Source organism: Centroberyx affinis, unplaced genomic scaffold (assembly GCF_046629955.1).
Source record: "Centroberyx affinis isolate AG114_WGS23_722 - 3 ecotype Tasmania unplaced genomic scaffold, CSIRO-AGI_Caff_v1 ptg004355l_1, whole genome shotgun sequence".
NCBI lineage: Eukaryota > Metazoa > Chordata > Actinopteri > Beryciformes > Berycidae > Centroberyx > Centroberyx affinis.
The window spans coordinates 116979-128765 of NW_027282052.1; the positions used below are offsets into that span (position 1 = coordinate 116979).

General features: G+C 38.0%; 2 protein-coding genes across 3 annotated transcripts; one reads left to right on the forward strand and one right to left on the reverse strand.

Annotated features, from left to right (window-relative positions):
- Positions 1-39: 39 nt before the first annotated feature.
- Positions 40-5700, reverse strand: LOC139664686 (uncharacterized). The gene is made up of 5 exons (XM_071543611.1): positions 5594-5700; positions 3377-3664; positions 2351-2440; positions 1684-1706; positions 40-1481 (listed from the first exon to the last, which is right to left on the reverse strand). Exons 1-5 carry the CDS (start codon positions 5628-5630, stop codon positions 1395-1397), a joined length of 525 nt encoding a protein of 174 aa, XP_071399712.1. The 5' UTR covers positions 5631-5700; the 3' UTR covers positions 40-1394.
- Positions 5701-6667: 967 nt separating this feature from the next.
- Positions 6668-11787, forward strand: imp4 (IMP U3 small nucleolar ribonucleoprotein 4). 2 transcript variants are annotated; one of them, XM_071543607.1, is made up of 9 exons: positions 6668-6741; positions 7716-7824; positions 7955-8038; positions 8149-8258; positions 9451-9583; positions 10419-10573; positions 10655-10749; positions 10848-10921; positions 11164-11787. In XM_071543607.1, exons 1-9 carry the CDS (start codon positions 6739-6741, stop codon positions 11274-11276), a joined length of 876 nt encoding a protein of 291 aa, XP_071399708.1. In that variant the 5' UTR covers positions 6668-6738; the 3' UTR covers positions 11277-11787. The 2 variants fall into 2 exon arrangements, with proteins under 2 accessions (XP_071399708.1, XP_071399709.1); XM_071543608.1 differs by having other exon boundaries at positions 9454-9583.

Below are 11787 nucleotides of genomic sequence, written 5' to 3' on the forward strand. Positions count from 1 at the left end.
CCTATTATGAGATTGCAGTGAATCATACATTTGTTTGTTTTGTTTGTCTTTTGTTTTGTCTGATTTCCATTGGACATCCAAGCACTCTACCATTATACGAGTTTTATTGAATGGCGTTAACGTGTTTCTCTGTAAGTGAATCTTTTTCCAAGATTTTCTCATCTTTTATCCTTGTGTTATTTAATGCTTCTGTTTTTTTTGTTTTGTTTTTTTGTCCAAAACTTGTCCGGTTCATGTTTCTGTGATTTGTGCTGAAATTGTCTATCCTACGGTTGGATTGTTCCTCCAAATACTTCACGCAGCTTTCTATGGGCAACAGCTATTTTCTTGACTTTTTTTCTGTTAGCTTTTCCTCCATGGTTTACTTCCACTGCTTGTAAGGAAATGTACTTGGTGACGTAAACTAGCAACATCCTCATCTAAACGTATCACGTGTTATTTTGTCAGATGCCTCGAATTGCCTGCTCCAGATACACAGAGATTAACCGAACCGTGTGATAACTTCCATAAGTTGCGTCACCAAACTATATCAAAGTAGTGAATGCTTTGCTGTTGATGAAAGCAAGCCTGATTAGTCTGTGTTCAAGCGCAAAGAGCATCTATTCCCTCCCAACATAGGAGACCGTGTGTATTTTTAACAGATTTTATTTCCAAAAATGTTGAAATGTACATTTTGACGACTGACAGATTTCATACCATTTCCATTTCCATCCACTTAAATGTTACATTGTGTTGGTTTACAAAGAAATTATGTTTAATATTCCAAAGTTGAAACTATGCAGCATTGATCCTGAATACTGTACGCTCCACAATTTTGTCTTTTGTCATGTGATGAGGATAAATGCTGAAAGCACAGTTTCAAGTGAAGCATGAGATTTATATGTATAGCAAGAAAAGAATGTATAAAGTATAAATATATATATTTGAAGAGGTTTGTTCCAAAATGAGATATTCTCCATGTGGGAAAAAAAATCCTTTCCTAGAAGACTATTGACAAGAAAAAAAAAAAAAATATTGGAAATTATTGGCCGCTTTACAAATATTTCTGAGGATGCATTCACATGCACTTTGGAAATATTGACTCATGAACTTCTTTTTTTTTTTTTTTTTTTTTTTTCTTCAAAATGGATGTATAGCATTTGGAACGAAACCCTTCATTTATTTTTCACCCCATGACATGTTCCATCTTTACACTATGTGTGAGTTTGCCTATGTTTGGTTTCTCCAATAAATGCAAACTTATTTCTTCATAGTTGGCATATTTCTTATTCCATTCTTCAGAATTTGAATGTCAAAAAATAGTTTGCGTGTTGCTGTGTTTGCCACCAGGGAGCAAAAGAACCTCACTGAATAATAAGGAAAGTTAGATCTGGACTCCTTGGTAATTTCCCTTATCATTCCAGCTCATGGACAGGCTCTTCTGTATTTTCATACTGTGGATCCGTTGCTGTCAAATCAATGTCGTCGTAAAATTCTTCCCCCTTACAAAGAATGACAAAAAATCACATGTTATACCCATTAGTCATCTTAACTAGTGCTTGGTATTGATTCACTGATTCAAACAATTTTATTTATTTATTTATTTAAATATATACTTTACTATATACTTACTATTATCTTTGAAATCCATTGTGAATTAGCATTAGCATTAGCAATAGCATGAAAAAGTTAGGAGTGCTTTACCTTGTTAATGTGTTTCATTTTTGCTGGGAAAGAAAACATTAAGAAGTTACTAAGGGTCCATTAGACTGTACAGTCACACACATTGTCCTGTTATGTGAATCAGTCATATTTATCATTGTCACTGTCATTATAGATCAATCATAAAAGAGGTATTTAGAAATTCAAATCCCATTGCAGGAGACAGTTCGGTGCCGCTTACTCTCCTGTCTTGAAAATAAAAAACTTTCTACCTTTTCTCCTCAGTTCTTTTTACAAATCTACCATCCATAATCAAGGGCACAGGAAGATTTGCAGCATCTTTTGTATTTGTAATATTTGCATCTATGATTTTACTGTTGGCCTCATTGATCAGAGAGGTAGTGGAGGGTAAACCCACTTAATCTCAGTGGAACCACTTTTTTAGGCTGACACAAAAATGAATGAGTTCACATTAAGTACTATTAAACTGATATGTGTTATGAGGATGGGGTCTTTGAAGAAAAACATAAATGCTTTTCTCAAAATATGATATATTTGTTTTTATTGGTGGTTGTTTGCCTCCTGATGATCACAGACTGGAGGTGACGCTTTACCCAACTTTTAACTGACCGCCACTTTACTGCCTGAAATGCAATGTAAACACAGCCATGTATGGATTTCCTGGTGGTGGAGCAGCAGGGCAACTCACTTCTGGAGTAGCAGGAAATGAAAATGGTCAGCATGGGGAGCGGAGGCAGCAGAATCCAGCGGGCAAAGCTCCACATATAAGCTCCAGAGGCTGCAGGGTTGGGGGGAAATAAACTGGCATGAGATGGCCTGAATGATGTATGGGTGTTGACAGGTGCAAGACTTGATTGTTATTATTATATTTCATAATATTTCAATCATCACATAGTGTGTTTACAAAAATCTATGATTTTTGAGCATCTGATAAGATCATTGTTCTGCAATATACTTGAGTTGCTGTATTAAACCTTTGTCTTGTCTAAGAATATAAACCACTAGCAGTTATTTTTTCCATATTTTTTTCCATATGTAGACAGAACTGAGTTTTACTGTCAATCAATAGAACATCGGTAGCTTGAATTGATTTGGAATTCTAAAAAAAATTATAACCAACTTAATAGCATATTGTATAACTATTAAAATAAAGTCATTTGGCATGTCAGGAGGCCTGTAAATAATTAAGAAATAAATAAGATCAACAACAACAACAACAACAACAATAATAATAATAATAATGATAGTAATAGTAATATAATAACAATAACAATAGCAGTAATAACATATTATTACACGCTGCCAAGAAATAAATTGTATGGGAAACACTGAACACTTGTAATTTTGGGGGGTTTTTGGGCCTGAAAATGGTCAAATTTAAAGATCTTGAATGAAAAAATAAAGTCAAATGAATAAATAAATACAGAATTAAATAATATTATCAACAATGAGAATATATTATTCCACCTTCCACCCTGCCAAGAATAAAATTCTGTAGGAAACACTGAATACTTTGGGGATTTTTTTTTTTTGAGCTGAAAATTGTCAAATTTTAAGATCTTGAATATCGGCACAAAATATATATCAGTCTAAAAATATGAATCTCGGCCTTCAAAAGCCCATATCTGTCAAACTCAGATATCGCACATTCATACACATATAGCCTACACACGATCCAACCAGACTCCAGAAAGTTGTATTTTTTTTTACTTACAGCTGTGGAAGTAGCCTTCAGCCAGTTTGATGATGGTGTCGTTCCCGCCCAGCACACCGCACCAGTACACTCCCTCTCCGTGGGCCAGCTCCAGCACCGCCACAGTGAAGGAGTCCGGGTCCTGGGTCACCTCCAGTCTCCCTCCGTCCACCGGCTGGGTGTGCTGGTCCAGGGTGAGGCCCACGCAGCACTGGGTGGAGCTCTGCCTGCACCAGACCCTCTGCAGGGTCTTGTGCCTCGCTTCATACGGACACGTGAGCTTCTGCAAATACACTCCCTCACACGTACCTGCACACAGGTGAATAAAGAGGTCAGTGAACTGTACGACCCCAACCACAGTTAAAGAAAAATGAAAGCATACTGGGGATGAAGAGCGACGCAGAGTTGGCCTGTTTTCTGTTGGACAGGTAGGTGCCGGGTAGCTTAGCTAGCTAGCTAGGTATCGGCTTTTCTTCTTCAACGAAGTTATGCTAACACAGTAGCTAGTTGCCAGCTCACGACACACACTAGCTCTGACCAGAACTCCAGTTACTCTAAATATATATATAAAGGATTCAGCAGTGGTTTTGGTTGGAGCCGGACACACCTGCTGCCAATGCCGAGAAAACATCCCGAACATTCAGAAATAAGAAAACCCAGGCAGAAGGCAGGCTCTCTGCAGACACACACACTGTCACACACTACCAATGGACCATAAGTAACTGACTAGGATAATTTATGGATGAGTTTATGCTATTTCAAGGGGGAAAACGCAGCTCAGTATTCCTTTAAACTGCCACCTAGGTCTATTTATTGTATGTTTTTATGAGCAATGCATTTAGTGAATATCATCCAACATACAGAGCACTATATGGGCTACTTGTGCGGCAGGGGGCGTCTATGTACTACGGAAGCGTAATGCATTCACTTGAGAAAAAAAAATTGCCCTGTTTTTCTGAATTAACGAGATAATTATCTCAGAATTCTGAGAAAAGGTTTCATGGAAAAAAAATAATTCTGCTCTGTTTTTCTGAATTAATGAGATATCTCAAAATCCCAAGAGAAGCTCTCATTCCTACTTGAGAGCTCGATTTCATGGAAGCAAACATGTCCCGCCTGTTTAGTTTAATCCAGTTGTATTTGTAAAAAGCAAAATAAAACTGGATTAAACTAAAAAACAGAGCAGAATTATTTTTTTTCCCATGGAAACTTTTCTTACTTTTTATAGTATGAATTTATCTCATATAGACTTATGTCAGCCTAACAAGGTGGGTAACCTGAGCTTAGGTGGTGTCCAGAAGAATGACATTATAAGTATTTTGCCCCAAGTGACTACCTACTCCAAAAAAGGATATATATGATACAGTAAATGGTGGTACTTTTTGAATACTATTTAAATTTTACTTAATGTGATAGGAAGTAATTTAAGTCCTTGGCTAAAAAAAATGAAAACACTCTTAAACCTCAGGTGAACATGTAGCATTTTGGTAGAGAACTCTTCAGTTTTACATCTGCTGCTATGTCAAATGACATTATTTTATTGGTAATAGAGTAAACAACCCAAACTTCTGATATTTGCAGTCTACTAACATGTAGTAATAATAGTAATATAGTAATCGAGTAGTCTAGTAGGCTAATGACAGGAATACTAAAACTAAGGACATATACAATTAATAGTATTCTGTTACATCACCACTCAGCCATCTTGATAGGAAAGTAACAGATCATTGGAATAAATTAACAGCTGATAATAATCATCGTATTGGTAGGAAATGCATGTGACATCATGGGGATACTATAAATAGAAAACTGCTGGTGGTTTATATTCTTATATATCAAGACTTATGTCTAATGAAAAACAACATTGTATCGCAGAGCAATGAATCAGTTCTTTAAAATCCACAAGCTTAAACCTATAAACACTGGACAGTTGATTATTGAAATATTACATTATAGTGAATGGGTAGCACTCTTAATAGGTATGAAACAAAATTACTAATTCAAAAAAGCATTTTTCCAATCATTGGCCCCAAATCCAAATATTATCTTCTAACGGCATAATAATCAGTTCATGAGTTTTACATTTTTACATTCGCAAAATCTGTAACTGCAATTTAACAGGTTTGAATGCACAATGTGTACATGATAAATGCTCTAAATTTTGCAAACACATCAAACTTTTTTTTTACTATACCATGCTCTAAACACAAGGTCAGATCATCATAGGCGTACACTTACCTGCTCCAAAAAGCAATATAGAAATTAGAAGGTACATAATTTAAGTACTCAGTGTTGTTATTAGGTCTGATAATGGAGGAGAGGAAGAGGATCTGCTCTTCTGAAATGAGACAGAGAATGATTCAGGAAATGGGTAGCCACAGATATGTGGTGCTGCTGAGGGTTATCTTTTTTTAAAATCTGAAAACCAGTGCAACTATAGTTACTTATATACTGAAGGAATGTTGTCATAAATCCCTATTAAATACTATATACTATACTATATCATACTCTATATTGTTAAAAACAGGTTTAAAAAGGGTTGACCTTTCATAGAGACCATTTGATGCCTTCAAGAGCTGTCAGAAAAATCGTAATTATGACAAACATATTCTCACAAAGCCACACCTCCAGATGAAATTAGGGAGGTCTGGAGAAATTCTTGTCATAAAACGTGGAATATGGACACCTTACTAAGCCAAAGGCAATATTGGTTGGATCTGAGTTAGAAATAGGATTCTCCCACAAGCCCCCGCAAAAGGTACTTCTGGTTTGTTTTTCTGCCTGGGTAGAACAAGTTTGCATTGTTAGCTTAGCTACAACGCTAGCTACTTTTCACGTTTTGTTATTATTTACTACCAAAAGTAATTGAATGCACGAGTTGTGTTTTTACAGAAGAGGATTAGGGCCACATGTGAAAAATTTATTTGAGTTCTGAGTTTAAAGTCAGAATTCTGAGAATAAAGTCAGAATTCTGAGATTAAAGTCAAAATTCTGACTTTAATGTCAGAATTCTGAGAAAAAAGTCTGAGAAAAAATTCTGAGTTTAATCTCAGAATTCTGAGTTTAATCTCAGAATTCTGACTTTTTTCTCAGAATTCTGACTTTAAACTCAGAATTCTGTGGCCCTAATCCTCTTCCGTATGTTTATGAGTTGTATTTACGACTTTAAATTCAGAAATAGTAGCATACGAGGAGCACTTGAAGGCAGCATTTTTTCAAATTTCTTCTTTCTCTGTCAACCTGGGGCTTTTATTTTGAAACACAAAGTAAACTCGCTGGGCAGTATCGAGCGCTGTCATTGGCTGCTCTATTAGCCAATGGAGTAAACTGTTGTATGTATGTCTTCCTGCCTCCATGTGAGAAGCTGCTGCTAAGGAAACATCATGGTAAGTTTAAAGCTCATAAAAACGGAATAAACATTGTGTCAATTTAATAGCTGACCTTTCTCATATAGTTTCTGAAACAACGAAAGTCACATTTGCGAGCAACCTAAGTTAACGTCAGTAACGTTAACCTAGTAGCTAGGTCTACTGTTAGTGGTTAGCGTTAGCCTGATTTCTTCATTGAATGTAAACATCACAGTCTAGCTTTTGCAAAACTCGCAAACGTCTGTTTTAAGTGTAGGAAGCGCAGGAATAATTCACTAAATTTGGTGAAGCCATACCCCCGACATGTATCACTCTCTCTGATATGGAGAGAATTTAATCCAAAACTCCATTTAACTGAATGTTGCCTTGCTTTATTGGCAAACGTCCACATGTTTTAAAACATGATTTAAGATCTGTTCTGTATTCATGGGGTCCACTCTTGAATTCGGCATGCACACAATTCGCCAAGCTGCACATATTTAAAAGTAAATATCAACTTTGAGAATTGATTCCCATTGCTCGCTACAACTCACCACTATTATACAGGTTAAAATATTACCTAAATGATTGCTACTAGTTGGGCTGGACATATGCCGAATTGAAAAGTGGCTCCCAACGATTCAGAAAAGGTCTTATGGTATATGAGGTGTGTAACGTTTGCCTATAAACAAGGATTCTTTAAATTGGCAGGTTTTTGAATGGAGTTTGGCGTGATGTTCTCTACATAGAATGGCTGGCAGCACCCTTGACGCCTTATTAATTTTAGATTAATTTCAGCCCCTTTTCCAATACCACTGATTATTCACTCAACAGCAACATGAACAATAATGTCCAAAATAATCTTATACTGCAGTTAAACTTCCCCACTGACACGTCTGAATCAAGCACACTTTCCCCTCTATGAATGCTGTTAGCCAGAATGGTTCCATTAATAATCATTATAGAATTGTGCTTACGATTTTCTCTATTTGGTTGGTGCGGCGTTATAATAGCTCCGTCGAGAGGTGAGACTGAGGCGGGAGTACCTGTACAGGAAAGCGCAAGAGGACAGACTCCGGACCATCGAGGAGAAGAAACAGAAGCTGAAGGTTGCTCTCGATGGTAGGATGGCATCCGCTCGACAGAGAGTCCAATTTTCAGACTGGTCATCAACAGTCTTACCGGTCCTACTTGAAATGCTAGTAATTCACAAAATGTCTTAATGGTTGTTTGTCCTCTTCTTCTTCTGTAGATAACCGTCTCATTCCAACTGAGGTACGCAGAGAAGCTGTGCAGTTGCAGAAACTACTGGAGTATGACGATGAAGGGGCAGAAGGCAAGTGTCTCAGTTTTCTTCCTATAATGCATATGCAAATGTCACCGTTCACCCTATTTTGTGAAATCTGACTATTATTTTGCGTTGTTTAATGCGTCTTCTCTGTGCAGGCGTCAGCTCTCACATGGACGATGAGTATAAATGGGCTGGAGTGGAGGATCCTAAAGTCATGGTCACGACATCCAGAGACCCCAGCTCCCGACTCAAAATGTTCTCCAAGGTCAGCCCCGTTCATGTGTGATGAATTATCAATGTGTTGAGGGAGTCCCTAGCAAACTGACTAATTGTTAAACTTCACCTTTATTTCATTTATAAGAAGTTAACACAGTTAGAGAATGTAGCAGAATGACTGTTCTGATCATAGTTTCTCTGTTATATCTCTATCTACAATACAGATAGTCATGGAGTTCTGGACAAAATCATCTAACAATAAAAATATTCTCAGATTTGGGTTTGAGAGACAAAATCTCATCAAATGGGGGTCCGTGGGCCTAATGTGGACTAAATTAGGGGTCCTTGATATGAAAAAGGTTGAGAATCACTGACGTAGAGGTAGTGAAGTCGACCAGTCACTGGAAAGCTGCTGGTTCCATTCCTTGTACACAGGCCAGATGTAAGCTAACTACAGAATGGCTCATGTGTCATTTACACTTCATGGTTTACGTGCCTCTGAACAGCCATGTGTTGGTATCTAGTGGGGACTAGGGCTTGATGCTGATATTTTTGGATTGATGCCGCCAATATTTCTAAATTTGACCATTTTCATGCCAACAATTCCCCAGAATTAAATGTATTCAGTTTTGCCTCCAGGAGTTTTATTGTTTTTGCTGACTGAAAAAGCCTCTGAATGGTACATTAAAATTCTGTGCTATGGTTGAAATCAGTATCGCGATAATTATGGATTGTTATGGATTATTAAGGATTTTTTCCGATATCGATATATATCACAATACGGCGTATGTATGCAAAATCACATGTTGAGTAATCAAATTGATCATCACATTAAACTGCATTGCATTGTGAAGTGTGATGTCAAACAAAACTCAAATAATATTCTTTAAATATTTCATACCTTATTTTGTTAAATAAAATGTGCTCGTTGTCACAAATTTAGACAACAGAATTGTGTATCATGATATCAAAATATCTTCATACATCATGATATGATTCCAGAGACGATAAATGATAATACTGAATTATCGCCCAGCCCTAATTGTATCTGTCATATCAGAGTTTTGTAGTTTTTTAATGAAATGGGCAATATTGGCCCAATATATCAGCAAACCAATATCAGTCTAACCCTGGTAGGGTTTGTAGAAAGGATTCCAATTCATGTGTTTAAATGGGACAGTAATCTTCTTCTTAACTCACCTGTGGCAGTCACTGATGATGTGTACTTTGTGGCGCCACAGGAGATGAAGCTGATGTTCCCCGGAGCCCAGCGCATGAACAGGGGAAACCACGAGATCGCCGCGCTGGTCCAAGCCTGCAAAGCCAACAACGTCACAGACCTCGTCATCGTGCACGAAACCAGAGGACAGCCAGGTAGAGCGGTTCACTTAAATAATTTTCTTTTCATATGCGTTACATTTATTGGCCGCAAGGGATAGGACGATATATGGAAATTACAAACTAAACGAAAAACGAAACTAAAATGTGACAATATGTATCGTGGGGCAGGAAAATGAATCGCGATATTAGCTAGGGCTGAACAATTAATCAAAATTTTTTATCAAAATCGCAATATGACCTACTGCAATTTTCAAATCGCAGGAGGCGCAATATTTGTTAAAGGCGAAATGTGTGTCAAAATAGCATTTTAAATGAAATATTGTGGTGCTGCAGAGATGTCCTGGCCTACACATCGTATTCTACAGACTTAAGAAAACATCTTTGTTTGGTACAGATCCCCGCAAAAAATCACACCATAATCATTTTAATAAGTTTTTCAATGAAAATTAGAATAATGATGTACAAAATGATCATTCCCTCTAATATCGCAAATCATATCGCAATTGCAATATCAGTCAAAATAATCGCAATTAGATATTTTTTCAAAATCGTTCAGCCCTAATATTAGCTCCATTTTATTCTGCTGTAGTAATCACAAATGAGACGCTTGACCATCCACATTATAATATTTGCACTTTTTTAATGACATTTTAAAGTTGTTGTTTACATTCTAGCGAGCCAATACCATCGCTAGAGAGATTTGTGGCTCAGAAATAAACAGAATTCTGCACAGTCAGACTTTGCTGTCGTTGAACTTTTATTTATTACATCGTATCCTGGTTGTATTGAATCGTCCCATCCCTCCTGGGCACTGTGGCACTGTTACCCTTTGCGGACCATCTGAATCTTTTCCCCTCTGTCCCTGCAGACGGGCTGGTGGTGTGCCACTTGCCGTTCGGGCCCACGGCGTATTTCACCCTCTACAACGTGGTCATGAGGCACGACGTCCCCGACATCGGCACCATGTCCGAGGCCTACCCCCACCTCATCTTCCACAACTTCACCTCGCGGCTCGGCCAGAGGGTGAGCGACCGGACCCCCGCGGGTTCACATCCTCTCTCCACAGTTGTCCGTGCATACCGCTAATTAATTCTCCTCCCACAGGTATCCAATATCCTGAAGTATCTGTTTCCAGTGCCTAAAGAGGACAGTAGGCGTGTAATCACATTCGGCAACCAAGAGGACTTCATCTCGTTCAGGTCGGTCCGACAACACGTCTCTGAATATACTGTAAACGCCATAGAGTTTGTGTTATTTGAAGTATATGCTGTATATATTTATCAAATTTCCATCGCAGGCATCACACCTATAAGAAAACGGACCACAAGAACGTCGAGCTGACAGAAGTAGGGCCCAGGTTTGAAATGAAATGTAAGTACGGTTCAGCGTGGAGCCAGAGGGCTTTTTAATAAATGAAGAGATGGGTCACCAGTGGGGGAAAATAGCTAAGACGGCTATGAAGAGAGCTCAGGTTCTGTGAAGGTACACGTATTACCAGTAAGGGAAGCATTGAGGAACAAGGAGGAAGAACAACCGAGACGGATTGAGGATTTCTGTTTGTCGAGATGTAGGTAATATTCTTGACGCAGGGTTTGTTTTCGTTTGTTTTACAGTGTACATGATCAAACTCGGCACCCTGGAGAACGAGAGCACGGCGGATGTCGAGTGGCGCCACCATGCGTATACACACACAGCTAAGAAAAGGAGGGTCCTTAGCCTGGAATAGGAGCTACGCATCACCAAACTGTCTGTCAAAAAGACCGGTCAAATACCCCACTCACCTTCACACTGTTATGTCATTTGTCTCAAGTGGATATGGCATTGCTTTTTGGACAATGTTTTATAAAGATGCTATCATGAATGCAATGGATCCCCATTCACTAACTTAACAGACTTCAGTACAGTGTTATTAAATATGATGTGTGAAGTGTTCCCCCCCCAGACTTTTATTCTCGTCCACCAAGGGACACTAAAACTCTCCGCTGAAATGATGATGATGATGATGACATTCATACACACATATGTGGAATGTGATCAAAATGTCTCAATTCTACAATAAATGTGTCAAACTGCATCATATCCATCATATCAGAGGTGGACCACACTGACTGGAGCAGATTTGATTTTGTATAAAAGGCTTTCTATATCGGTAGATCTTGACCTCATACATATTGTACTATGCATATTGTAAGTGGCATGGTTTGCATTTTGTAATAAAATCTGTTTCTCGTTACTTA

What these genes read in the sequence shown, in the direction of transcription:
- LOC139664686 (XM_071543611.1), bottom strand. Translation starts at nt 5,630, where the DNA reads ATGTACCTTCTAATTTCTATATTGCTTTTTGGAGCAG. An exon ending in TATATTGCTTTTTGGAGCAG is followed by an intron (nt 3,665 to 5,593) that starts GTAAGTGTACGC and finishes ACCTGTGTGCAG; the next exon opens with GTACGTGTGAGGGAGTGTAT. An exon ending in TGAAGGCTACTTCCACAGCT is followed by an intron (nt 2,441 to 3,376) that starts GTAAGTAAAAAA and finishes CCAACCCTGCAG; the next exon opens with CCTCTGGAGCTTATATGTGG.
- imp4 (XM_071543607.1), top strand. An exon ending in GAGGACTTCATCTCGTTCAG is followed by an intron (nt 10,750 to 10,847) that starts GTCGGTCCGACA and finishes TTTCCATCGCAG; the next exon opens with GCATCACACCTATAAGAAAA. An exon ending in GCCCAGGTTTGAAATGAAAT is followed by an intron (nt 10,922 to 11,163) that starts GTAAGTACGGTT and finishes TTTGTTTTACAG; the next exon opens with TGTACATGATCAAACTCGGC.